The sequence below is a fragment of the Muntiacus reevesi genome, chromosome 3 (genome assembly GCF_963930625.1).
Source record: "Muntiacus reevesi chromosome 3, mMunRee1.1, whole genome shotgun sequence".
NCBI classification, from domain to species: domain Eukaryota; kingdom Metazoa; phylum Chordata; class Mammalia; order Artiodactyla; family Cervidae; genus Muntiacus; species Muntiacus reevesi.
In genome coordinates this window covers 72,097,673-72,123,349 of record NC_089251.1, presented here as the reverse complement: position 1 = coordinate 72,123,349, position 25,677 = coordinate 72,097,673, and the positions used below count along the sequence as shown (strand labels likewise).

At 36.0% G+C, this 25,677-nt stretch overlaps 1 protein-coding gene across 3 annotated transcripts in view; it reads left to right on the top strand.

Moving 5' to 3' along the window:
- Window positions 1-25,677, top strand: part of GTF2A1L (general transcription factor IIA subunit 1 like) — a 58,230-nt gene that overhangs the window by 20,401 nt on the left and 12,152 nt on the right. For all 3 annotated transcript variants that reach the window (XM_065929307.1, XM_065929308.1, XM_065929306.1), the window contains 3 exons: window positions 7,699-7,754; window positions 11,638-11,722; window positions 12,749-13,335. In XM_065929307.1, coding sequence (XP_065785379.1) covers window positions 7,699-7,754; window positions 11,638-11,722; window positions 12,749-13,335 — 728 coding nt within the window. The remainder of the gene's footprint in view (window positions 1-7,698; window positions 7,755-11,637; window positions 11,723-12,748; window positions 13,336-25,677) is intronic.

Sequence of the window (25,677 nt, the reverse complement as noted above, 5' to 3'; positions counted from 1 at the left end):
GGATATGGAGGTTATTCAGGCTGCTTCACAGTTTTGGATATAAAATGATGGCTAGAAATGGACCTTACGCGTATTGTCACTAATCTTGGTCCTACTGAATCTAGATCTCTGCTTTTAAGGGAAATATTTGTCCATAATATGTCTATTAGTTTACACTGGAAAAGATTAGCTGTTAAAAGATAAAGCAATACTATTATGTCTTTCTAGCCTTTATTTCTTTTTTTCTCCCCTGATTCTTACCATCATTATGAGGTCCTGATATGTGTATGTGTATACATCTGCTTGTTGATACACAGAGATGCAGGCAGAGACACCGACAGATGCAGAGGCACACACCAGCAGACATACCTAGATACAGACATGCCGAGACACACACACACACACACAAAAGTAGATTTTATTGGATTTAGCTGGAATTCAGTAGATTAATGTCTGCAAGGGTAGATTAAATTGTCAATACAACGTGGATCGTTCATGGTGTACTTGGGAAAATTCACATGAAAATCATGTGAGCCAACGTAAAGGAACAGTAGCAAGGAGGCTTGTACCGCCTCTATAATAAGATGAGAGAGTTTAAGTGTGGCAGCAGTCGTAACTTATAGAGATGAAACCAACAAAGAGGGTTGAGTTACCAAACACAGCTTTTATCTAATGCTGTGCTTAAGATGTAGAATATTGCACTTTAAGAATTCGCCATGGCAGTTTTAATTACTTAGTTGACACGCTGAAACATTTTCCATCAAATTTTGGGTTTTTGGCTAATCTTTCATTTTTAACTTTACTGTTTTATTAGGGCATTTCTTTTATTTCTGCGTTTAAATGGCATTCTTTTACTCTTTTTTTCATCATTAAGGAACTTTAAAGTTTTTTTTCCTTATGAGTGGCTTGAAGTGTGATCACTGTGGAGGAGTAAAATACTTGATTGAATTTTATCAAAAGCGTAGTTCTTGAAAAAAGAATAGCCAGAACACTTCCACTTTCTGTCATTCAAAATTGCAATACTAGATTTTGCCGCAAGATGGTAATATTACCAATGATTTAAATCACAAAATAGTCTTGCAACTAATATATCTAGCTGACTTTCACTCAACACTTCATTCTAATTTCTTTCTTAGAGGTTAGAATAATGGAAATAATTGCATTTAAACAAGATAGTTTTTCTTATTCTTTTCTGCATCATTCATAATGAAGTGAAGAGGAAGCACGTGTATCCTGTAAAACTGCACTATAGGCCTTATTGCCTTCCATCTTCATTTCTAGGTTACTCTAGTACCTAGTAAATAACCTCATAAAATTGGAAGTGCTTTTTATGTCTTCTCATTGTATGCTTTTAAAAGCCTGATTAAGATGACCTAAACTTCTACAACCTTTTCATCTCTTGATAACAAGTTCTAATTAAATCTACAATGGAGTAAATCATTTGCCTTTGTCCGTTTAAAATTTGTTTGCCCTATTGTGTTTTCATTGACTGTATTACCCGTTTTTGTAATAATTTGCTGTATCTTCAATTGTCAGCTTTTTTTTTCTTTTTTTTGTGGGGGGGACGTCTCAGGACCGCTTTACACTTTAAAATCGAGAACCTCAAATTACTTTCTTTTGGGTTATAGATATCTATCATATTAGAAATTAAAGCTGAGACATTTCTAAAATGTTGATTTATTAATTTAAAAAGTGATTGTATGTTAATATATATTTGTTAAAAATAACTTTTCTAGAACAAAAAGTATTTAGTGAGAAGATTGGTATTGTTTCACTTTTCTGCAATTCTTGTTAATGTCTGGCTTAAATCAAGACAACTGGCTTCTCATATCTATTTCTAAATTTAATCTGTTGTGACATGTAGTTTTAGGAAAACATACAAGAAGAAAATCTAATATTCCACGGTTAGATAAGTGAAAAAGCAGGAGTATTTTAATAGCTTTTTCAGGTAATTTGGTACTAAGCTAAAACTCAACAAGTGGTAGCTTCTGAGAGGTTAGGTGCAAAGTAGAATTAGTATCAGTGGACTTTTTGTTAAAGTTCCCTGGTGTATCTTGCACTTTGAATGACACTCTAACCTGTGTGTAATTTTGTAATATATGTTGATGACTTGGAAAATGTTGGTTCACTGAGTTAAATATTTGACACATTGTTCATGATATAGGATAAAAAGTCATTATCATCCCCCACACCTCATCAGAAAAGTGTTATAAGTATTGGAAAGCAATGAAACTCACTGTTGTGGATATAGTTTCCAAAATTCTAATTTTTGCTTGAAAACTTGAATTTTATCATTCCTAAACAAACACTGTCAGTTTGTTTTTCTTTGAGGTGATGGGCACACTTAGTTCATTTTCAGAAAACTGCCATATACCCAACTTTGAAGAACCATGGTTGCTATCAGTTTTTCTTTCAAGTAAAACTAGTGTTTCTTAAGAAAAAGAAATTAGCTATGTCAGCTCCCAACTTAAACAATACTACCATTGCATCTCATTGTACTTCCTCGTACTTCTGTATGCTACAGAAATGCTTTATATGTTCTTCCAGTTTCCTCATACAGAATATTAAAAGGAAGTATACTTGAGGGTTGACATTTAGTAAAACTAATTATTTGTAGTTACATTAAGGAACTTCTTAAGTGAGACAGTTTTGTTGTTGCTGGTTTTATTTTATTTATTTTTTTAGTTGTGAGTAAATAGCAATGGGGAATAAATACAGTGAGCACTAGAGGGTTTGGTGCTTACAGGCTTAATTCACGTGACAGCGCCTTCAGTTTTAACCATTGCGGCTTTGTGCCGTAGAGCAGATGTCAGCAATACCCTGCCCCAGATGCTCAGTGAGAAATGAAAAAGGCATAGATTGCCCTGATAGCCTGGTGGCTCAGATGGTGAAGGAGCTGGCTGCACTGCGGAAGACCTGGGTTCTATTTCTGGGTTGGGAAGATCCCCTGGAGGAGGGCATGGGAACCCACTCCAGTATTCTTGCCTGGAGGATCCCCATGGACAGAGGAGGCTGGCGGGCTATAGTCCATGGGGTCACAAAAGTCAGACATGACTTAGTGACTAAACAACCACCATTCTAATCTTATATATCATTTATAGTCTTTTTAAAAAAAAAAGATTAATTTTAAAGAGCATCTTTAGATTCACAGCAGATTTGAGAGATATTTCCCATGTACTGCTTGCTCCCTACTCAAGCATAGCCTCTTTAGTTATCAACACCCCTTAGGAGAGTGGTGTATTTGTTATAATTTATGAACCTGCATTGATATGTAAAGTCACAGTTTACATGGTCATTTTTGGTGTTGTACATTCTGTGGGATTGGGCAGGTGCATAATGATTTGAATCCATTGTAATAGTTTCATACAGAGTATTTCCATGGCCCCAAATACCTTCTTTGCTCCTCTTCATCAGTTCCTCTTCACACCAGTCATTGGCAACCACTGATATAAAAATAAAAAAAAATATAAAATAAAAAAATAAAACCATTATTTTACTGCTAATATCTCTATAGTTTTGGCTTTTCCAGGTTGTCTTGTAGTTGGAATACTATACTATAATATATAACCTTTTCAGGTTGGCTTCTTTCAGTTAGTAATATGATTTTAAGATCCTTCCATGTCTTTTCATGGCTTGATAACTCCTTTTGTTTCAGCACTAAATAACATTCTATTGTCTGGAAGTACTGCAGTAATTGCATCCATTCACCTCCTGAACAATGACATATTGGTCTCTGCATTTGGCAATTATGAATAAAACTTCTGTAAAAATTAGTGTACATGTTTTTGTGTAAAAGTTAGTTTTTAACTCCTTTGGGTATAAATACCAAAGAATGTGATTGCTGGATCATATGATAAGAGTATATGTCGTTTGGTAAGAAAGTGCCAAACTTTTCCAAAGTGGCTGAACCGTTTTACATTCCCCAGCAATGAATAACTATTTGTTGCGCTGCATATTTGTCAGGATATTGGTGTTATGCCTGCCATCTGTATATCTTCTTTGGTGAAGTGTTTATTTAGGTGTTTGATCTGTTTTTTAATTTGATTATTTTGTTGTTAACTTTTAAGAGTTCTTTGTGTATTTTTGATAAGTCTCTTATCAGGTATGTCTTTTGCAAATATCTTTTCCCAGACTGTAGCTCGTCTTCTCATTCTCCTGACTTGTCTTTCACAAAACAGTTTTTAATTTTAATGAAGTCCAAATTATCAGTCATTTCTTTCATGGATTGTGCTTTTGGTGTTGTATAAAAAAATTCATTGCTATATTCAAGTCATCTAGATTTTCTCCTGTTATTTTCTAGGAGTTTTATGGTTTTGCATTTTACATTTAGGTCTATGATCTATTTTGAGTTAATCTTTGTGAAGGGTGTAGGGTCTGTATCTAGGTTCCTTTCTTTTTTTTTTTTTTGCATTAGATGTTCAGTTTCAGCACTTTTTGTTGAAGAGACTGTCTTTGCTCCATCGTATTGCTTATGCTCCTTTTGTCAAAGGTCAATTGATTATATTTATGGAGGGTCTTTCTGGGCTCTTTGTTCTGTCCCATTGGTCTATTTGTCTATTTTGTTTTGCCATATTACAGTCTTGATTACTGTAGCTTTACAGTAAGTCTTGAAGTTTGGCAGTATTAATAGTTCAATTTTTTCTCCTTGAATATCATATTGGCTATTCTGGGTCTTTTATTTATAATTCGCTTTTGAGAGAGAAGTGGGATTCTGTTGATAATAACCTCAGAATAATAGGTGTAAACTAGGACTGTCGTGAGCACACTGGGGTGTGTTGTCAGTCTGCCTATGATTGCCGTATTCCTAGGGCAGTTCCAATCACCATCTGATTTTTGGTCTTCATGTCACATAGTCTTTTTGATGCAACCATCAGTCACTGTGGGGAAAAGATAAGGAAGAACCAGGAACATTGAGAGATTTGTTGGCTTTCAGCTTTGAGCATTAAAACTCTTAAACTTCAGGTACAAACTGTTATGTCCAGTTGTTCTTGAACTTGGATCTGTTGAAAATTTAATCATTGCTGTGGTTTCTTGAGATGATTTTGAATTGGAATATTCAGTTTGGTCATCAGGAGACAGCCATGTGCTAAAGAGTAGTCACAAAGAAGAAATTTACCAGTTTTTGCACCTCTTGAATAATGTGATTTGGATATTAAAATTTGGAATGGTTCAAAATGGAACCAAGTTTGTTAAGGTGCCTTAATGTATTAAAGACTTTTTGGTGTGTAGGGAAAAATACACTTATAACTGTGAATGTTGTTATGCTGTATTATATAAATATATAATATATATTATGCTATCTTTTTATAAATTTCATTAAATTATATTTGACAGATTTAATTCCTTCTATATTCTAAAGCTTATTGTTTGTGAAATTTGCTATTTCTTGAGTATGCACAATCACCAAAATTTTGACTCTTCCAGCTCAAGTAAAAACATGTATTCAGTTAAAACTTAATTGGTTATCAAAACTGTCTTGAGTATTTTAAAAAGTACATGTCAGGCACATATTATTTGTGAATGTGTATGAATGGTGAATTTAACTTGTGAATTTAATATCAAAATTAAGTAGGAACTGCGTGAAACTTTACTATAAAATTTTGTTAGTTCAGTTCTTTTGATCACTGTAAAGAAACTCTTAAATCTCTCTTATAGCTCTGATTTATGAGAGTAGAGAGAATTATCCTTTGGGATTTATTTCAGAGTATTTAAAAGGGGAGAATTGTTGCTATTTTTCTTCAAGAAATTCTTTTAATTGCTGCAGACAGTATGTTAACAGATTTTTGTTTCCTCTCAGGCTATGACTTAAGCTGTACCAGCCTAAGCTTTGCTCACTTCAGCTAATTAAGACTAATACCATTGTGTTCCTGCCACTCCAATTCTTTCTAATTTAGCCTTTCTAAAAGAATGCCTGTTAATAAGCAAAGCCATAGATGGCAGAGGATAAAAATAATTTTGTACCTCATTAACTATCAATCTCTGTAGCTTCACTTCTGTTGTCTTAATGTGACAAGAATGGTTAGTTAAAAAAAATTTGCTCTTCTGAGCTGTTTGTTGTATGTGATGGAGCCACTCTAGTGTCAGAAATGGATCTTTGGGAAAGTCTTCCTTAACACAGTATGTGAAAAAAAATACCATAAAAATATTGTGTTTAAGACAACATGCTGATTGAACATGCAAAAATGTTTTTTATTTCTTTAAAGAAAAGACATGGTCTTCTAACAGTCAGATTCAAGTAGATAAAATGAACCTTGAGGTAAGGTTTAAGGTTATATTGGTCAACTAAGACCCTTCTAGTAACTTTTGTTCTTTAGACTGATGTTTAAATAAATTTTATTGAAGCATAGTAGATTGAAAATGTGTTAGTTTCTGCTGTACAACAGAGTGAATCAGTTATGAATATACATATATCCACTCTTTTTTAGATGCTTTTCCCATATAGTGGAGAAGGCAATGGCAACCCACTCCAGTACTCTTGCCTGGAAAATCCCTTGGACGGAGGAGCCTGGTGGGCTGCAGTCCATGGGGTCACTAAGAGTCAGACACGACTGAGCGACTTCACTTTCACTTTTCCCAGATAAGTCATTACAGAGATTTGGGACGTTTCCTGTGCTATACAGTGGCTCCTTATTAATTACCTATTTTATACATAGTAATATGTGTATGTTATTCCCAATCACCCAATTTATCCCTCTCCCACCTTTTCCCACGCTAGTAACTGTAAGTTTGTTTTCCCCATCTGTAACTCTATTTTGTAAATAAGTTCATTTGTACCATTTTTTTTTTGATTCCACATATAAATGATATTATATATTTGTTTTTTTCTGTCTGACTTCACTTACTATGACAATCTCTAGGTTTTCATATTGCTGCAAATGACATTATTTTATTCTTTTTTAGACTTAAAAATTTTTTTTTTCCCTTTTATTTTTATTAGTTGGAGGCTAATTACTTTACAATATTGTAGTGATTTTTTTAGACTTATTTTTAAACAATTGTATTTAAAACCATTTGGCCAACCTTTTAGATGTATAATAACCAAAGGAACAGTTAGCATAGGAAATTGGTGCAAATAAAGATAACTGAAATGATACGTTTAATGCAGGTTGAGTTGGTGTTCTCTTAAGAATTTATTGTCATATTTTTCTTCGCAGTTTACCTGAAGTCCTGCAGAGACTTCAGGAGACGTGTTCTTTTAGATTTACTCTTAAAACTGTGCATCTGTGTCTGCATAATTACTTGATTAAAGTACTATAAATAAATTTTCATGAAATAAATGAATTGAAATTTCTTTTGAACCTATTAAAACTTAGAATGGTTTATGGTAGTTTACATTTTCGTTTTTTTTTGCTCAAAGTATAGTTGCTTGGAAACATGCCATAAAATTACTTTTTTCCTCTATGAAAAGTTGTGATGGAGGTACACTGACTTCCTAAAGACAATCTAGCTGTTTTCTTATGGATTTCTATAGTACAGTATACTTGATTGCAATGGGATTTTCTTTTGGTACTTAAAATAGTTGTAAAGTCTTTATCTGAAATTGTTGGGTAAAGATATGATTAACTATTTTTACCTCACTTGGAATCAGAAAGTATAGAATTTATCATGGTTGAAATGTTAGTGATGGAAAGCATTAAAAAAATAAGGTATACTTAGGGCAGTTTTATTAAATTGGTAAAATCTAATGACTATATAATGTTTATTTTGTTTTCTATACAGCATCGTTAGTTATTCCTGCTGGTAGAACTCTCCCCAGTTTTGCCGCAGCAGAATTGGTATGTAGCTTATTTAAGATATATTTTTAAAAGAGATGCCCCAGTTTTAGTGAATGGTGGCCGAAGGCTGGGCAGAGATGTAATTTGTAAAACTTTAGTTGAATGAGGAAGGATGTTGTAAGGGATGGGAAGACAAAAATAGCTTCTATAACATAGGTGTTGGAAAAATTCAGGAGTTTCAGATGTAATATTTTCTTACCAGTTTTTCACATTTTCCAGAGCAGCTGTTAGCATCTGCCAAGACTGTACCTACAAGAATAGGAAATTTCTAAAGTTACGTTGTATGGAGTTTTAATACACTGTATAATGTTTTATACTTAGTGGTTCCTAAGTAGATGATTTTGATATGCTGTATTTTCTGACTTTTTCCCCTCCTAGCGTTGAGGCACATCATTGTTCTTCCTTTTATTTAAGTGGAATATTTTGGTTATTTTTTACCTTTTATAATAGAGGTAGGTTTTCCCCCTAGGATATGGGGGCAGAAAAAATTTAAAACTTAGATATAGAAAATTGACTAGTTTTCAGGTGGGGAAAAATAGAACTATTTCTCTCTCTCTTTTTTAAGGTTTCCCTGGTGGCTTAGTGGTAAAAAAATCCACCTGCCAGTGCAAGAAATGCAGATTCCGTCCCTGGATCAGGGACATCCCCTGGGGAAGGAAGTGGCAACTCATTCTGGTATTCTTGCCTGGAGAATCCCATAGACAGTGGAGCCTAGTGGGCTACAGTCCATGGGGTCTCAGAATTGGACACGACTTAGCAACTAAACAGCAACAAAAGATGATATATGATTCACAGTTGAGCTATTTCAAATCCTGAAAGCTGACGCTATGAAAGTGCTGCACTCAATATGCCAGCAAATTCGGAAAACTCAGCAGTGGCCACAGGACTGGAAAAGGTCAGTTTTCATTCCAATCCCTAAGAAAGACAATCCCAAAGAATGCTCAAACTGCCGCACAATTGGACTCATCTCACACGCTCACAAAGTAATGCTCAAAATTCTCCAAGCCAGGCTTCAGCAATACACGAACCATGAACTTCCAGACGTTAAAGCTGGTTTTAGCAAAGGCAGAGATCAAATTGCCAACATCTGCTGGATCACTGAGAAAGCAGAAGTGTTCCAGAGAAACATCTTCTTCTGCTTTATTGACTGCACCAAAGCCTTCGACTGTGTAGTTCACAATAAACTGTGGGAAATTCTGAAAGAGATGGGAATACCAGTCCACCTGACCTGCCTCTTGAGAAACCTGTATGCAGATCAGGAAGCAACAGTTAGAACTGGACATGGAACGACAGACTGGTTCCAAATAGGAAAAGGAGTACGTCAAGGGTGTATATTGTCACCCTGCTTATTTAACTTATATGCAGAGTACATCATGAGAAATGCTGGTCTGAAGGAAGCACAAGCTGTAATCAAGATTGCTGGGAGAAATATCAATAACCTCAGATATACAGATGACACCACCCTTATGGCAGAAAGTGAAGAAGACCTAAAGAGCCTCTTGATGAAAGTGAAAGAGGAGAGTGAAAAAGTTGGCTTAAAACTCAACATTCAGAAAACTGAGATCATGGCATCTGGTCCCATCACTTCATGGCAAATAGATGGAGAAACAGTGGAAACAGTGGCTGACTTTATTTTTCTGGGCTCCAGAATCACTGCATATGGTGACTGCAGCCATGAAATTAAGACACTTACTTTTGGAAGGAAAGTTATGACCAATCTAGATAGCATATTAAAAAGCAGAGACATTACTTTGCCAACAAAGGTCCATCTCGTCAAGGCTATGGTTTTTCCAGTGGTCATGTATGGATGTGAGAGTTGAACTATAAAGAAAGCTGAGTGGCGAAGAATTGCAGCTTTTGAACTGTGGTGTTGGAGAAGACTCTTGAGAGTCCCTTGAACTGCAAGGAGATCCAACCAGTCCATCCTAAAGGAGATCAGTCCTGGGTGTTCATTGGCAGGACTGATGCTGAAACTCAAACTCCAATACTTTGGCCACCTGATGCGAAGAGCTGACTCATTTGAAAAGACCCTGATGCTGGGAAAGATTAAGGGCAGGAGGAGAAGGGGATGACAGAGGGTGAGATGGTTGGATGGCATCACTCACTTGATGGACATGAGTTTGAGTAAACTCCGGGAGTTGGTGATGAACAGGGAGGCCTGACGTGCTGTGGTTCATGGGGCTGCAAAGAGTTGAACACAACTGAGTGACTGAACTGAACTGTTCTTCATTTTCTTTCAGCCCATGAGTTACCTTTCTAGGGTACAAGATTTTTGTTGTTGTTTAGTCCCTAAGTTGTGTTTGACTATGTTGTGACTTGTTGGACTGTAGCTCTCCAGGCTTCTCTGTCCTTGGGATTCTCCAGGCAAGAATGCCGGAGTGGGTTGCCATTTCCTTCTCCAGGGGATCTACCCCCCCAGGTATAGAACCCGCATCTCCTGTATTGGCAGGCAAGTGCTTTATAGCTGAGTCACTTAGTGGACCATTTATTTTTCTTCTTTAAAAACAAAAATCATAGTCTTTACCATAATTTTTAGAAAGAATGTTGCTGCTTTTGATAGGAAACCAATGAACTATTTCTGTCTTTGAAATTCTTGTAGATAAGTTCTCCTCATTAATGATGGGCTTCCCTGGTGGCTCAAATGGTGAAGAATCTGCCTATAGTGCAGGAGACCCAGGTTCGTTCCTTAGGTCGGGAGTACCCCCTAGAGAAAGGAATGGCTACCCACTCCAGTATTCTTGCCTGGAGAATTCGACGGACAGAGGAGATTGGTGGGCTACAGGCCATAGGGTTGCAAAGAGTTGGACCTGACCGGAGCAGCTAACACACACACACGAAGAGTAAAATCAGATTTATAAAGTAAAAAGTCATAAGGCCCTACAGAATTATATCCCAAAGTTAGCTGTTTTAACTGTATGACATATATCCATTTAGACTTATTCATTAAAGAAAGTTATATTAATTTTCATAGTAAAAGTAGGATCATTCTCTGGACTATTTCTGTAATTTCTTTTTCTAAATTTAGTAATATAGATGACCCTTTTCAATGCCAGGTAAATGTTGATTAGACTTAGTGGATGTATCACAATTTAATTAACCAGTCTTTTGTTTATGGGTATTTAAATTATTGTTAGTATTTTTCTAATATAGCATTACATTGGTGATACTTGTAGATAATGTTTTGATGTGTTTGTGATAATCAGGTAATTGGGATCAATTTCTGGAAATAGAATTTCTGGGTCAAAGATAATGAATGTTTTTAGTTTTGATATATACTATAAAATTGCCCTCCAGAAGGATTGTACCATATATGCTCATATAAGCAGTGGTGTTAGAGAATATGATTTTTATCATATTCTTAGCAACATTGGGTAATATTAATCAGCCTTTAAAATTTTTGCATGTCAGATAGGCAAACATGTTTCTTTATATTTTCATTTAATTTTTAAAAAATTTTAAAACCCTAAGGTTTGATTATTCCAAAATAAAAATGATACACTTTTATCTGCTTTAAAATAACATTAGTGATCAGACTAGAGGACTCCTATAAACAACTGTGGTTCTTATATTTGACATCTTGAGGATCAGTGCCCATTTTAAAGCTATGTTGTGGGCAGATTTTATGAGTCAGTGTTTATGTTATTTATGAAGACTTACTGACTTCATTGCTAATAGCCATAGGACGAAATTCCTTTTATTTTTAATGAGATGATCTACATCAAATATTAAAAAGCTGTTTTACTCAAGAGAACTCAGCCCTAATATTGGGTTGCTATTGTCCTGTTGACCTTAATCAGATTTTTTTGTATCCTGTATGAGATCAGGAAAAAAGTTTCAAGTAAAGCCTCTTTCTAGCTTTCTAATATAAAATTTTCATATCTAGGGCACCTCAAACTTCAGTGCAAGCTTTGCTTTTCCTGGTTATCCTATTCATGTACCGGTGGGTGTGACACAACAGACTGCATCTGGTAAGAGTATAGTCTTAAGAATATTTTGTTTCTAGCGTTGGTACTGACTTCTGGATATTAACTGCCATGATTTTAAGTTAACTATACCACAAGTCATTGAAGTTATAGGAACTTTTGATAAAACTTACTTAAAAGTAATAATAAATTGTAGTTGTTATGAAAGCAATCTACCACAAAAAACACTAGGCCTCTCTATTAAGAGAGGCACTAAGCTTGTCCCCACATTTCACTTCTAGTTCTCTTTCCCAACATTGTATAAGATGCTTTGTGTAGGTTTTCTCTAGTTTAAGTCAGTTCCCTGAATTTTTATACACATGTCCCAGCTAGGTCTACTCAAGAAAAACTAAAGATTAGATTTATCAGCCTTTACCTCCTTTCTTATTGGAGGTTGTATCGGAATATTTGAAAAATTTGGAGGTTTAACTTGTGTCTGCTTTTCAGAGAACGGTTTCTTTATTTGAAAGAGAATCATACCTTTTTTTTTTTTTTTTGGTCATTACAGAGTTTAAGCAAAGCAGCTGATTCAGTGCTCAAAGAGTAAATTTCTTTCTTCCTTTTAGTATTATTTTAAGGGAAGAAGGGGAAAATTTGTTAACTTTTGAAATTATTAAACCCTTTTTGGATAGCTTTGTCTTATGGTTTTTCAGTATCTTATATCTAAAGTATACATTCTTCATGACTAGGTTTCTTAAAAATCCCAATTTAGGTTATTAACATTGCAATTTATTACACAGTGGGAAAGGCTCATGGAATAAATATTGGTGGCCTGTGTATGTTTCAAAATGTGCCATATAGGCAATAGTGGGAAAAGGCTAGAGTTAAAGCAAGATATATTTAATTTTTCAAAATAAGAGTAATACATTATTATGGTAGAAGACACACAAAAAAATTTGGAAAAAAAAAAAACTAGAAATAACCACTATTAACCTGTTGATATATTTCCTCCTGGCCTCCTGTGCATGAGATTGTTTTTTAAAGGACATTAGGATTCTGTTATACTTACAGTTTTGTTTTCTCCTTTTTAAGCTCATCTTTATAAAGTCAGTGTACCATTTATGGTGACACAGACTTCTGAAAGAGCAAGTGTTCTTCAGCATCCAGTTCAGCAAGTATTTCAGCTACTTGGGCAGCCGTCAATAATACAGACCAGCATTCCACAATTAAACCCATGTTCTCTTCAAGCAACTACTGAAAAATCACTGAGAATGGAAACTCTGCTCCAGCAACCTATAGTTCTTCCTTCTGAGACAGCGGATAGGAAACATTTAGAAAACCCTACCAGTGATATTCTTGTAGCTCCTGGAAATGAGCGTAAAGTCATATCTGAAGCTGTACTGAATCAGCTGGTGAGCTCTCAGTACTTCAGCTTTCCAGGTGTTGTGTTTACTCCACAGGCCTCGCCAGCAGATCCCACTGTGGAGCCAGTGCGCCGTGTTTCAGCTCGCATGACTCAACGTCTGCATGGGCCCCTTTCCACTGGCCCTCAGGGAGCTCCGCGCCAGCACGTGCCTGAGGCTCAGCCTCGTGTTCTCAAAAACAGGATGTGTGGATGTGGTTCTGTAAAGCAGCCAGGAAATACAGAGGAGCCCAGCAGCCTACCTGTCTCGGAGAAGGTAGTTCTGTGTTTAACTTACTGGTATTAAGAGATAAACAGTAGCCAGTGATTAGGTGTCCTGAGTGGCTTTTTTTTTTTTTTTTTTTTTTTTTTGTGAACTGTAACATTACTCAAAAGTATGATTTGCTTTTTCATTTAAAAGATTGTTTCTTTATTTTATTTAAATACACCTGTCAGTTTTTAAAAGTATTAATGCTCAGCATTTCTAAACTGTCAGTTTTGATGAATGAATTAGAATATTTTTTTGAAGAAAATGCCTTTGTTTTAAGCTTCCCTGCTGGCTCAGGTGGTAAAGAATCCGCCTGCAATGTGGGAGATCTGGGTTCGATCCCTGGTTTGGGAAGGTCCCCTGGAGAAGAGAATGGCTACCCACTCCAGTATTCTGACCCGGAGAATCCCATGGACTGTATAGTCCATGGGGTCACAAAGAGCTGGACACGACTGAGCAACTTTCACTTTTTAATCTGTTTTATGTTTCCCTTACATTGTGAGGATTGTTTTTGTGTGCAGATAAAATTTAAGATTCAGAAGTGCATCCTAGTAACTAAATGAGTATTTTGAGGTAATTCATTAAATGTTCAAAAGAGATCCAAAGTCTTATTTCTTGTTCTACCTTTGTGCTTAGTCACTCTGTTCTACAGAATTTTCCTAAATTTCCATATGAAAGTTTTCTCTGCATGAGGAAGTATCTTTCTAGTAGATATTTTGTTTCTCTGCTAAAATACTAATTTCTTTGGGAATTCAAACCACTAAAAAATGGCTCCTAATTAACTTTCCATGTTAAAAATAGGTTCATGTTACTAATTTCCAAGGAATTCATAGTGATTGCAAAAAGATTTATGGAGAATTTTGCGTGGTAAAATTAAAAAAATCTTGTGTTATCTTTTTACAAATGTAAAATGTCTTACAGCTAACTCCACTTATACAATTTAGTGACAAATGACAAATAATTGAAAACTTGTGTCTCTGACTAATGATTTAGTAGTCCTTTAGAACTGCTGTACACATCTGTAGCAATGTAGTAGTTAAGTGCAACCTTAATACTTTTAGATAGAAGGGAAGGGTATAGGATAAGGTTTACTGTGAAAGAGAAAGTCACTCTTTCTGTCTGACTCTTTGCGACCCCATGGACTGTATGTAGCCTGCCAGACTCCTTTGTCCATGGAATTCTCCAGGCAAGAATGTTGGAGAGGATAGCCTTTCCCTTCTCCAGGGGATCTTCCCAACCTAGGGATCAAACCCAGGTCTCCTGCATTGCAGTCGGATTCTTTATTGAGTCCGGGAAGCCCAAGGTATACTATAGGGTACCATGAAGGATAACGAACAAAGAACATGTTTATCAGAAGCCATTTGACTTATTATTAGAGTATTTCAGATGTTTGATGAAGCCTGTTCAAAATCTTTTAGCACGTGTTTTTAGTTTAGTTTGGCATAATGTGTTAAGGGCTCTCTAGTGACTCCGATGGTAAAGAATTCACCCGCAATGCGGGAGACCAGGGTTCGATCCCTGGGTCGGGAAGATCCCCTGGACGAGGGAATGGCAACCCACTCCAGTATTCTTGCCTGGAGAATCCCCATGGACAAAGGAATCTGGTGGGCTACAGTCCATAGGGTTGCAAAGAGTCAGACATATCTGAGTGACTAAGTACACACGTTAAGGGTAAATAAAATACTTTTTGAGCATTTTTTATCATATTTTCACAAACCATATAAAATTTGAGAAAAGGATAAATTCCTAATTATGAAACAGTTGGTTTTGAGAGAAAATGACTATAAGTGTTTTCATCACTTATAATTTTAGAGGCATTTTCCTGCTGGACTCTGAACTTTGAAGATTTCTGGAGTGATGATTCAAGGACTTATTCTACTGTCACTTATTAGATGTCATCTTGTACTTTGTTCTGATATGGAGAAGTAGATTAGTTAAGGAGGATTAAGCAAGAATTGTTTAGAGGGTAGTGGTTAAGAGCTTAAGCTTAAAGCCACAACAGGTTCAAATTCCAGGTTTGCCTCTTAAAAGCAAACTATGTAATGTTGCTCTTTAAAATTCAGTGATTGTCTGTAAACTGGGCATAAAACCAGCCTCATGATTTTTAGAGTTATCAGAGATGTATATGGAGTTTTTAATAGCTTCTGTCACCATAATAAGATTTAGATTAGTGCTGTTATGCTTTATGGGCATGTGACATATTGCATAATGGTTCATACATCTTGTTGGTTGATTTTAAAATATATCTGTATTTAAAACACAGACATTGAAAGGAATTTAATTTATAACATTTAAAAATTTTTTCCATTGGATATCTTAAAATAGTAATCTGGTAAAATTTATACTAGTATAATTTTCAAAATTTATAAATAACTATAAGTAGCTTTTCAGAAATTCTTATTGCTGAAAAAAAGTTACAGTTAGCCCTTTGTGTACAATTAGCCTGCTTTTCCTGTGTAGACTGCCAAGATCTTAAGTTTTTATGTAGGTTTAACATCATTACTGTTGCATAAAATATATTCCTGACAGTTTTTGACGTGCTCCTATTTTAAGGTGCATATTGTGGTATATTACTATGTTAAGTTTTTCCTCAGTGGAGGAATTTTGTTTTCTAATCTTATAATGCTATAGAAAATGAGGAACTCGGGTTTTCATTGTAACTCCCAAAAGTAGGAGAGAAATGGGTATGATAGTGTATCTTCTCCAGCTCGTTTTCATCTCTTGCTTCTCTCCCCACCATCTTCCTTGTCCCTCTCCCAAATATTATTTCTGCTACCTTTCCTTTTAAATATCTACCTTTCTGACTGCTTCCTCTTATCTCCTTCATGACTCTTCTTTATCTGCCCTTCCTGTTTTCTAAAGGTTCTATCCTCAGCTCATTTCTTAGTTCATGTTTTCCATGGGCAGTCTCATGCAATATCATGGTTTTAACTATGATCTTCTTATTAATAACTGCATTTCCAATCCTGTTATTCTCTTGAGCTTCAGTCTCCGACTCGATGGACATGAGTTTGAGTAAGCTCTGGGAGTTGGTGATGGACAGGGAAGCCTGGCGTGCTGCATTCCATGGGGTCACAGAGTTGGGACATGACCGAGTGACTGAACTGAACTGAAAGTATTGAAATCATATAGAGTCTGTTCTCTTTTCATACAGTGGACTTTTAAACAGCACAGGGGTTAGGGACCCTGAGCTCTCTGCAGTGAAAAATCTACGTATAAGTTTATAGTCAGTCCTCTGTATCCATGAAAGTGAAAGTCGCTCAGTTATGTCTGACTCTACTGGAGTGGGTAGCCTTTCCCTTCTCCAGGGGATCTTCCGAACCCAGGGATCCAACCCAGATCTCCCTCATTGCAGGCAGTTTCTTTACCAGCTGAGCCACAAGGGAAGCCCTCTGTATCCATGGGTTCAGCCAATCACAAATCTTGTAGTAGATATTTATTGGAAAAGATCCATGTATAATGGACCTGCACATTTCAAACCTATATTGTTCAAGCGTCCACTGTATAACATAAGATTTACCATTTTAACCATTTTTTAGGTGTACAGTTCAGTGGCATTAAGTGTGTTCCATTGTTGTGCAACCATCACTACTGTGCATCTCTTGAACTTTCTAATCATCCCCCAAATGAAATTCTGTACCCATTAGAAAATAACTTCCCATTACCCCTTCCATTCAGCTACTGGTAACTTCTATTCTACTTTCTGTTTCTATGAATTTGATTACTCTAGGTACCTTGTTAATGGTATCATACAATATTTGTGCTTTTGTGACAGGTTTATTTTACTTAGCACATTTTTAAGGTTCATTCATGATGTAGCATATATAGGAATTTCATTCCTTTTAAAGACTGAATCGTATGATTTTTGACATCCTTTAAAATCAAGTATTTCTGGACTCTGTTCCCTCTTCTCCATCTATTGCCCTAATTGTCTCTCACTTGGGATAATATAGTTTCTAACTAATTACTAGCCTTATGGTCTCTGTGGGTTCTTCTTCCACTCTTCCCAATCCACCCATCCTACAGGTTAAAAGATTCAGAGATGAGAAATATTTTGGATTCCTTTTATATCCCTTAGTAACTATGTGAGTTGGGCAAGTTACTGTATCCTCATTTGTAAGTAAAGATAATCGTATCTACCATAGAATTGTAATGGTGGGAAGATTATGTGAGAAAATCAGTGTGAAGTGCTCAGCAGCATACTTCCTAGCACATGGTAAGAACTCATTTACATTAGCTATGATCTCTGCTCCTCTTGGCTACCATAGATTTACCCAGTATGCAGCCTGCTTGCCATGTTACTGCCTGCCCATCAAGCTACAGGATAAAATTTAAACTCCTTGTGGAAAAAAAATTAATAAAAACCTCAATTAAATACAGTTGGGAGACCTGCAGGGGGCACTCTTCACAGCCAGTGACAATGGCAGAGCCCAGCTAGACGGACCCCTCTTGTGTCCTGACAACAACTTAACCAATGAAAAGCCGTGGGATCTTCGTTTACTGTAACTTTCCCCACTTCCTTCTTTCTATAAGCTTTCTTCCCTCGAGGGGACTTGCACATAGCTTGCCATGGTTGCACACCCCAAACCTCTGCTGATTCTGAGTAAACCTGTCTATGCTGGGAAATACCTGGCAGTCTCCTTTGATTAGGTCAGCACTCTTAGTGTGGCGTACAAGGACCTCCATGTTGCTTTCTGCTGGTTTCTTTCTGACTCTTCCTTCATTTCATACCTACTGCTTTATTGGGAACAACACACTGTGAGCAATTAGCTGTGCTGACTTTGTTGTTTCCTGCCTCTCTTTGGTTTTTCTATCCCCTCGGCTTTGTGCCTGGATTTTTCTCCCATCATCCTTTCTTTTGGTTAATTCCTACTTAGCCATTTATTACTTTCTCCAGAAGTCTTATTTTAATACCTTTCTGTCTACCAACTCCCCTTTTATTATTAGTTTGGATGTATCTCTTCTGTGTCAGCATAGCCCCTTAAGCGTGTATCTGTCATAATGTAGTTAAAAGATATGTTAAAATGTCCTCTGTGCACTGAGAGGTATATTTTATTAATATCTGTGTACCCAAAACCTGAGGGGCAAAAATATATATGTATATTACAATATAAACTTTAAAAGACAGGATCTGTGACTAGTTTATTTGGCTCAATAATTCTCAACTCTGTCTAAAATTAGAATTATTGTGTGCATGCATGCTAAGTTGCTTCAGCCGTGTCTGACTCTGTGACCCTCTGGACCGTAACTTGCCAGGCTTTTCTGTAGTTGGGATTCTCCAGGCAAGAATACTACAGTGGGTTGCCATGCCCTCCTCCAGGGAATCTTCCTGACCCAGGGGTGGAGCCCGCGTCTCTTACCTCTCCCTTGCTAGTGCCACTTGGGACACCCATTAGAATAATTGGGACATTAAAAAATTCCACCTCCATTCTTATATTCCTCTAAGATAAATTATCGTACTGATAGTTATTTGAATTGATGATTTAGTTAATTGAACACTTATTTTTTGAGTCACTATATGATACTTTGAAATGAATACCACTTAATCAGATTTTAAAACTCAGCAGTGGCCACAGGACTGGAAAAGTTCAGTTTTCATTCCAATCCCTAAGAAAGGCAATGCCAAAGAATGTTCAAACTACCGCACAATTGGACTCATCTCACACGCTAGCAAAGTAATGCTCAAAATTCTCCAAGCCAGGCTTTGACAGCACCTGAACCATGAACTTCCAGATGTTCAAGCTGGATTTAGAAAAGGCAGAGAAACCAGATATCAAATTGCCAACATCGAAAAAGCAAGAGAGTTCCAGAAAAACATCTACTTCTGCCATATTGAGTATGTCAAAGCCTTTGACTGTGTGGATCACAACAGACAGTGGAAAATTCTTTGAGATGGGAATACCAGACCACCTGACCTGCCTCCTGAGAAATCTGTATGTAGGTCAAGAAACAACAGTTAGAACTGGATGTGGAACAACAGATTTGTTCCAAATCGGGAAAGGAGTACGTCGAGGCTGTATGTATATTGTCACCCTGCTTATTTAACTTATATGCAGAGTACATCATGAGAAACGCTGGGCTGGATGAAGCACAAGCTGGAATCAAGATTGCCGGGAGGAATATCAATAACCTCAGATATGCAGATGGCACCACCCTTATGGCAGAAAGCGAAGAACTAAAGAGCCTCTTGATGAAAGTGAAAGAGAGTACAAAAGTTAGCTTAAAGCTCAACATTCAGAAAACTAAGATCATGGCATCTGGTCTCATCACTTCATGGGAAATAGATGGGGAAACAGTGGAAACAGTGACAGACTTTACTTTTTGGGCTCCAAAATCACTGCAGGTGGTGGCTGCAGATGGTGACTACAGCCATGAAACTGAAAGACGCTTGCTCCTTGGAAGAAAAGTTATAGCCAACCTAGGCAGCATATTAAAAAGCAGGGACATTTCTTTGCCAACAAAATTCCATCTAGTCAAAGCTATGGTTTTTCCAGTAGTCATATATAAATGTGAGAGTTGGACTATAAAGAAAGCTGAACACCGAAGAACTGATGCTTTTGAACTGAACTGTGGTGTTGGAGAAGATTCTTGAGAGTCCCTTGGACAGCAAGGAGATCCAGCCAGTCCATCCTAAAGGAAATCAGTCCTGAATATTCATTGGAGGGACTGATGCTGAAGCTCAGACTCCAATACTTTGACAACCTGATGTGAAGAACTAATTCTTTGAAAAGACCCTGATGCTGGGAAAGATTGAAGGTGGGAGGAGAAGGGGAAGACAGAGGATGAGATGGTTGGATGGCATCACCAACTCAATGGACATGAGTTTGAGTAAACTCTGGGATTGGTGATGGACAGGGAAGCCTGGTGTGCTGCGCTCCATGCGGTGCAAAGTTGGATACGACTGAGTGACTGAACTGACCTGATGTGATGTTTTTATTTCTTTATAGGAGAAAGCCAATTTAATAAAATACTGTTTTTTGTATTTGTTAAAATATGTTGAGGTATATTTCACCCCAGGTAAGAGTAGAGTGGCATGGGATGACCTTGTACATGGTTAGGTAGTAAATAATCATTGTCATTGCTTTATGGGAGATACTTAGATTCAATTTCTGTTAAGAATTAAAGAAGATGTACCCTGCCATTATGATTATTGTTGTTCAGTCGCTAAGTCGTGTCTGACTCTTTGTGACCCCATGAACTGCAGTATGTCAGGCTTCCCTGTCCTTCACTATCTCCCAAAGTTTGTTCAAATTCATGTCCATTGAGTCAGTGATGCCATCCAACTATCTCATCCTCTGTTGTCCCCTTCTCCTCCCATCTTCAATCTTTCCCAGCATCAGGGTCTTTTCCAATGAGTCAGCTTTTCACACCAGGCAGCCAAAGTATTGGAGTTTGAGCTTCAGCATCAGTCCTTCCAAAGAATATTCAGGACTGATTTCCTTTAGGATGGATTGGTTGGATCTCCTTGCTGTCCAAGGGGCTCTCAAGAGTCTTCTCCAACACCACAGTTCAAAAGCATCAGTTCTTTGGTGCTCCCCTTTATTTATGGTCCGACTCTCACATTCATACATGACCACTGGAAAAACTATAGCCTTGACTAGGTGGACCTTTGTCTGCAAAGTAATGTCTCTGCTTTTTAATATGCTGCCTAGGTTGGTTATAACTTTTCTTCCAAGGAGTGAGCATCTTTTCATTTCATAGGTGCAGGCACCATCTGCAGTGATTTTGGAGCCCATGAAAATAAAGTCTTTCACTGTTTCCACTGTTTCCCCATCTATTTCCCATGAAGTGATGGGCCAGATGCCATGATCTTAGTTTTCAGAATGTTGAGTTTTAAGCCAACTTTTTCACTCTCCTCTTTCACCTTCATCAAGAGGCTCTTCAGTTCCTCTTCGCTTTTGGTGGTGTCATCTGCGTATCTGAGGTCTTTGATATTTCTCCCAGCAGTCTTGTTTCCAGCTTGTGCTTCATCCAGCCTGTTGCTGAATGTAGAGTTTTAAAAATATATTCTGTATATGAACTCTGTATCAGATACATAATTTGCAAATATTTTCTCCTATTTTGTGGGTTTCCTTTTCACTTTGTTGATAGTATCCTTTGATACACAAAAGTTTTAATTTTGATGAAGTCTGTTTTATATATTTTTTTCTTTTTGCCTGTGCTTTTGGTATCATATCTAAGAAACCATTCCCAAATTCAGTGTCATGAAGATCCTCCTCTATGATTTTTTTCTTGAGTCTTGCAGTTTTAGGTCTTATGTTTTAGTTTTTAACCCATTTTGAGTTAATTTTTGTATATGATGTAAGGTAAGGGTTCAGCTTCATTCCTTTGCATGTAGATATCTACTTTTCTTAGCATTTGTTGAAAAGACTGTTCTTTCCTTGTTTAACAGTCTTGTTATTTTTATTGAAAATCATTTGACCATATATGTGACAGTTTATTTCTGGGTTCCCTGTTCCACTGGTCTTTTTCCTGTCGTTATGCAAATATACTGTTTTGACTACTGTAGTTTTATATTAAGCTTTGAAGTCAGGATATGTGGGACCTCCAGCTTATATCTTCTTTTTCAAGACTGTTTTTGTTATTCAACATCCTTTGAGATTGCATGTAAATTTCAAGATGGATTATTCCATTTATACCAGAAATGTCATTTGCATTTTGATAGGGATTGCATTGAATCTTAGATGCCTTTGCATGCATGCTAAGTCACTTCAGTCATGTCCAACTCTGTGCAACCCCATGGACAGCCCACCAGGTTCCTCTGTCCACGGGATTCTCTAAGCAAGAACACTGGAGTGGGTTGCCATTTCCTTCTCCACTTAGATGCCTTTGGGTAGTATCAATATCTTAATATTCAATATTAACTCTTATAATCCTTGAACGTGAAATTTATTCCCATTTAGTTGTGTCATTTTCAACTTCTTTTGGCAGTGTTTTGTATTTTTTAGTGAACAAGTCATTTTCCTCTTTGGTTATGTTTACTCCTAAGCATTCTATTTGGTGGTATTGTAAATGGAATTGCTTGCTTTGTGTTCAGGTTGTTAATGTATAGAAATGCAACTGATTTTCTTTTTTTTTTTTTTTTTTGTATTCTCTACTTTTTGTTGAATTTGTTCTAACATTTTGTGTGTGTGTGTGTGTGTGCGTGAAGCTTTTGGCATTTTGTACATAATAAGATGTCATCTGCAAACAGAGTTGGTTTTACTTCTTCCTTTTCAATTTGGATGCCTTTTGTTTCTTTATCCTGCTTGATTACCCTAGCTAGGATATATTGAATAGAAGTAGCAAGAGTGGTCAGGGCACCTTGGATGAAAAGGAAGAGCTTTCTTTTCACTGTTGTCTTAACTGAGGTCTTCTCACAGTTTGCATTTATTATGTTGAGACAATTTCTTTCTATTCCTAGTTTGAATTCTTTTAAATCATGAAGAGGTGTTGAATTTTTCAAATGCTTTTTCTGTATTAATTTAGATGATTGTATAGTTTTTTCTACCTCTTCATTCTGTTAATGTGTTAATATTGATTTTTCATGTTTTGAACCACTTTTGCATTTCAGGAATAAATCTGACTTGGCCATGGTGTATGATCCTTTTAATGTGCTATTGAATTTTGTTAGTATTTTGTTGAGGATTTTTTTTGGGGGGGGCTATGCTGTGCTACCTGTGGGGTCTTAGTTCCCTGACTGGGGATTGAACCTGGGCCCTTGCAGTGAGAACTCAGAGTCCTAATCACTGGGCCATTAAGAAATTCCGTTCTTGAGGATTTTTGAGGATTGAGGTTATATGAATGTTTAGTAGAATTCTTTAGTGAAGCCCTCTGGTCCTGGGCATTTCTTTGTTGAGAGATTTTTGATGACTAATTCAATCTCATAATTGGTTATAAGACTTTATATTTTCTCTTTCTTCATGATTCAGTCTTGGTAGGTTGTGTGTTTTTAGGAATTAGTTCATTTCATTTAGGATATCCAGCTTGTTGGCATGCAATTAGTCATAGTATTCTCTTATAATTCTTATTATTTCTGTAAAATCAGTAGTAAAATTTCATTACTTCTGATTTTAGTTTTCTTTATCAGTTGATTCATATATTTATCAGTTTTATAGATCTTTTTAAAGAAATAACTCCTGATTTTATTTTCTCTATTGTTTTCCTTTTCTTTATCTGTGCTTTACTTGGTATTATTTCCTTCCTTCTACTGGTTTTGGACTTTATTTGTTCATCTTTTTCTAGTTCCTTAAGATTATTATTAATAATTTGAGATCTTTCCTCTTTTTTTAATGCAGACATTTACAGCTGTCAGTTTCCCTCTGAGCACTGTTTTGCAGCACCCCGTAGGTTTTGGTGTGTTGTATATTCATTTGTCTCAAGATATTTTTAATCTTTTGACAAAATTTTCTGATTCTTTTGATTTCCTCTTTGATCCATTGATTTTTTTTTTTTTTAGACTGTTGTTTAGCTTCTGTATCTTGTAGATTTTCCGGTTTTCCTTCTGCTTTTGTTTCTGGTTTCATTCCATTGTGATCAAAAAAGATACTTTGTATGAGTTCAGTCTTTTTTGTGACCTGACTTACCAGCATATCCTAGAAAATGTTCTGTGTGAACTTGAGAAAAATGTGTGTCCTGCTGTTTTGCATGTTTTGTTTATGTTTGTTAGGTGCAATTAGTCTGTCATGTGTAAGTTCTTTATTTCCTTATTGATATTCTGTCTTGTGGTTCTGTATTATTGAAAGTGGAGTATTGAAATGTCCTACTATTACTGCAGAGCTATTTCTCCCTTTTTGTTGCATATATTTAGGAGCTCTGATGTTTGGTGCATATATGTTTGTAACTTATATTTCCTTGATGAATTGATCCTTTTATCATAATATAATTTCTTTGTTTTTAACAGTGGTTGGCTTAAAGTCTATTTTGTCTAATGTTGGCATAGTTTCCCCAACCCTTGTGGTTACTATTTGCCTGAAATGTCTTTTTCCACAGTTTTACTTTTGACCTGTGTGTGTCCTTTGATTTAAGGAGAGCCTCTTGTAGACAGCATGTTGCTGGGTACTGTTGGTATCCATTCTGCCAAACTGTTACTTTTGATTAGGGAGTTTAATCTATTTACATTTAACTACTGATAGAGGAGAAGTTATTCTTGCTATTTTGTTATTTTCTGTGTGTCTTTTAGCTTTTTTGACCTTTATTTCTTTCCTTATTATATTCTTTTGTGTGTAGTTGATTTTTTCTAATGACACATTTTGATTCCTTTTTCATTTCTTTTGTGTGTATTCTATATTTTCTTTGTGGTTAAAGTTGTTAACAGTCTATTTTGAACTGATATCAACTTTAATTTCATGTAAAAACTCTGCTCCTTTTAATTTATTTCCTTATTTGCTGTGAGTTGATTTGGTCTTCTCATTTTAATTTCTTACAGTGGAATATTAGGTCACTGATTTGAGACTTGTTTCTTTTCTTATATAATCATTTAATGCTATAAAATTCCCTCTAGGCACTGCTTTAGGTTCATCTCAAGTTTTAAAATGGCATGGTTTTGTTTGCATTCAGTTAAAATTATGTTTTAATTTTCCTTGTGACTTATTCTTTGACCCATGGGTATTTAGAAGTGTGTTGTTTAATTTGTAAATATTTGACGATTTTCCAGATCTTTCTATTACTGATTTCTGGTATAATTAATTTTGCTAAGTGAACATATACTTTGTGTCTGTTGCATTTGTCAAGATTTGTTTTATGGCCCAGAATACGATACTTCCTGTGAACATTCTGTGTGCTTTTGAAAAGAATGTGCATTCAGCTCTTTGGAAGTAGAGTTTTCTGTAAATGCCAGTTAGGTTATGTTGGTTCATTGTGTTGTTCAGGTTTTCTACATTCTTACTGAATTTCTGGTTACTTTTTAAAGTGATTACTATGGAGAGGAATGTTGAGTTCTCCAACTATAATTGTGGATTTGTCTGTTAATCTTTTCATTTCTGTCAGTTTCGATTTATATTTTCTTTTAGTGTTTGGCTTATTCTAGTTAGTACAGTCCTTTATATTTTTTATTTATCCATTAAATGTGATGTCAGTTGTCCTTTCTACTTCATTGAATTATTGTTTAAAATAAAAGTTCAAACTTTAGAGGTATTTTTTAATTTTAAATTAGTTTGTATAAAAGCTGATACTTTTTTTTTCTGGGCTGTCTTTTTTAAAAAAATTATTTATTTTAAATGAAACAAAGGTGAATATTTTTAATAATAAAAGGTACAGTTCACCAAGAAGATAGATGTCATAAACCATTAGACACCTTAACAACAAAGATACTTAAAGCAAATATCAGAAGAAATAGAAGGGAAAAGAAAAAAATATATAATCATAGTGAGA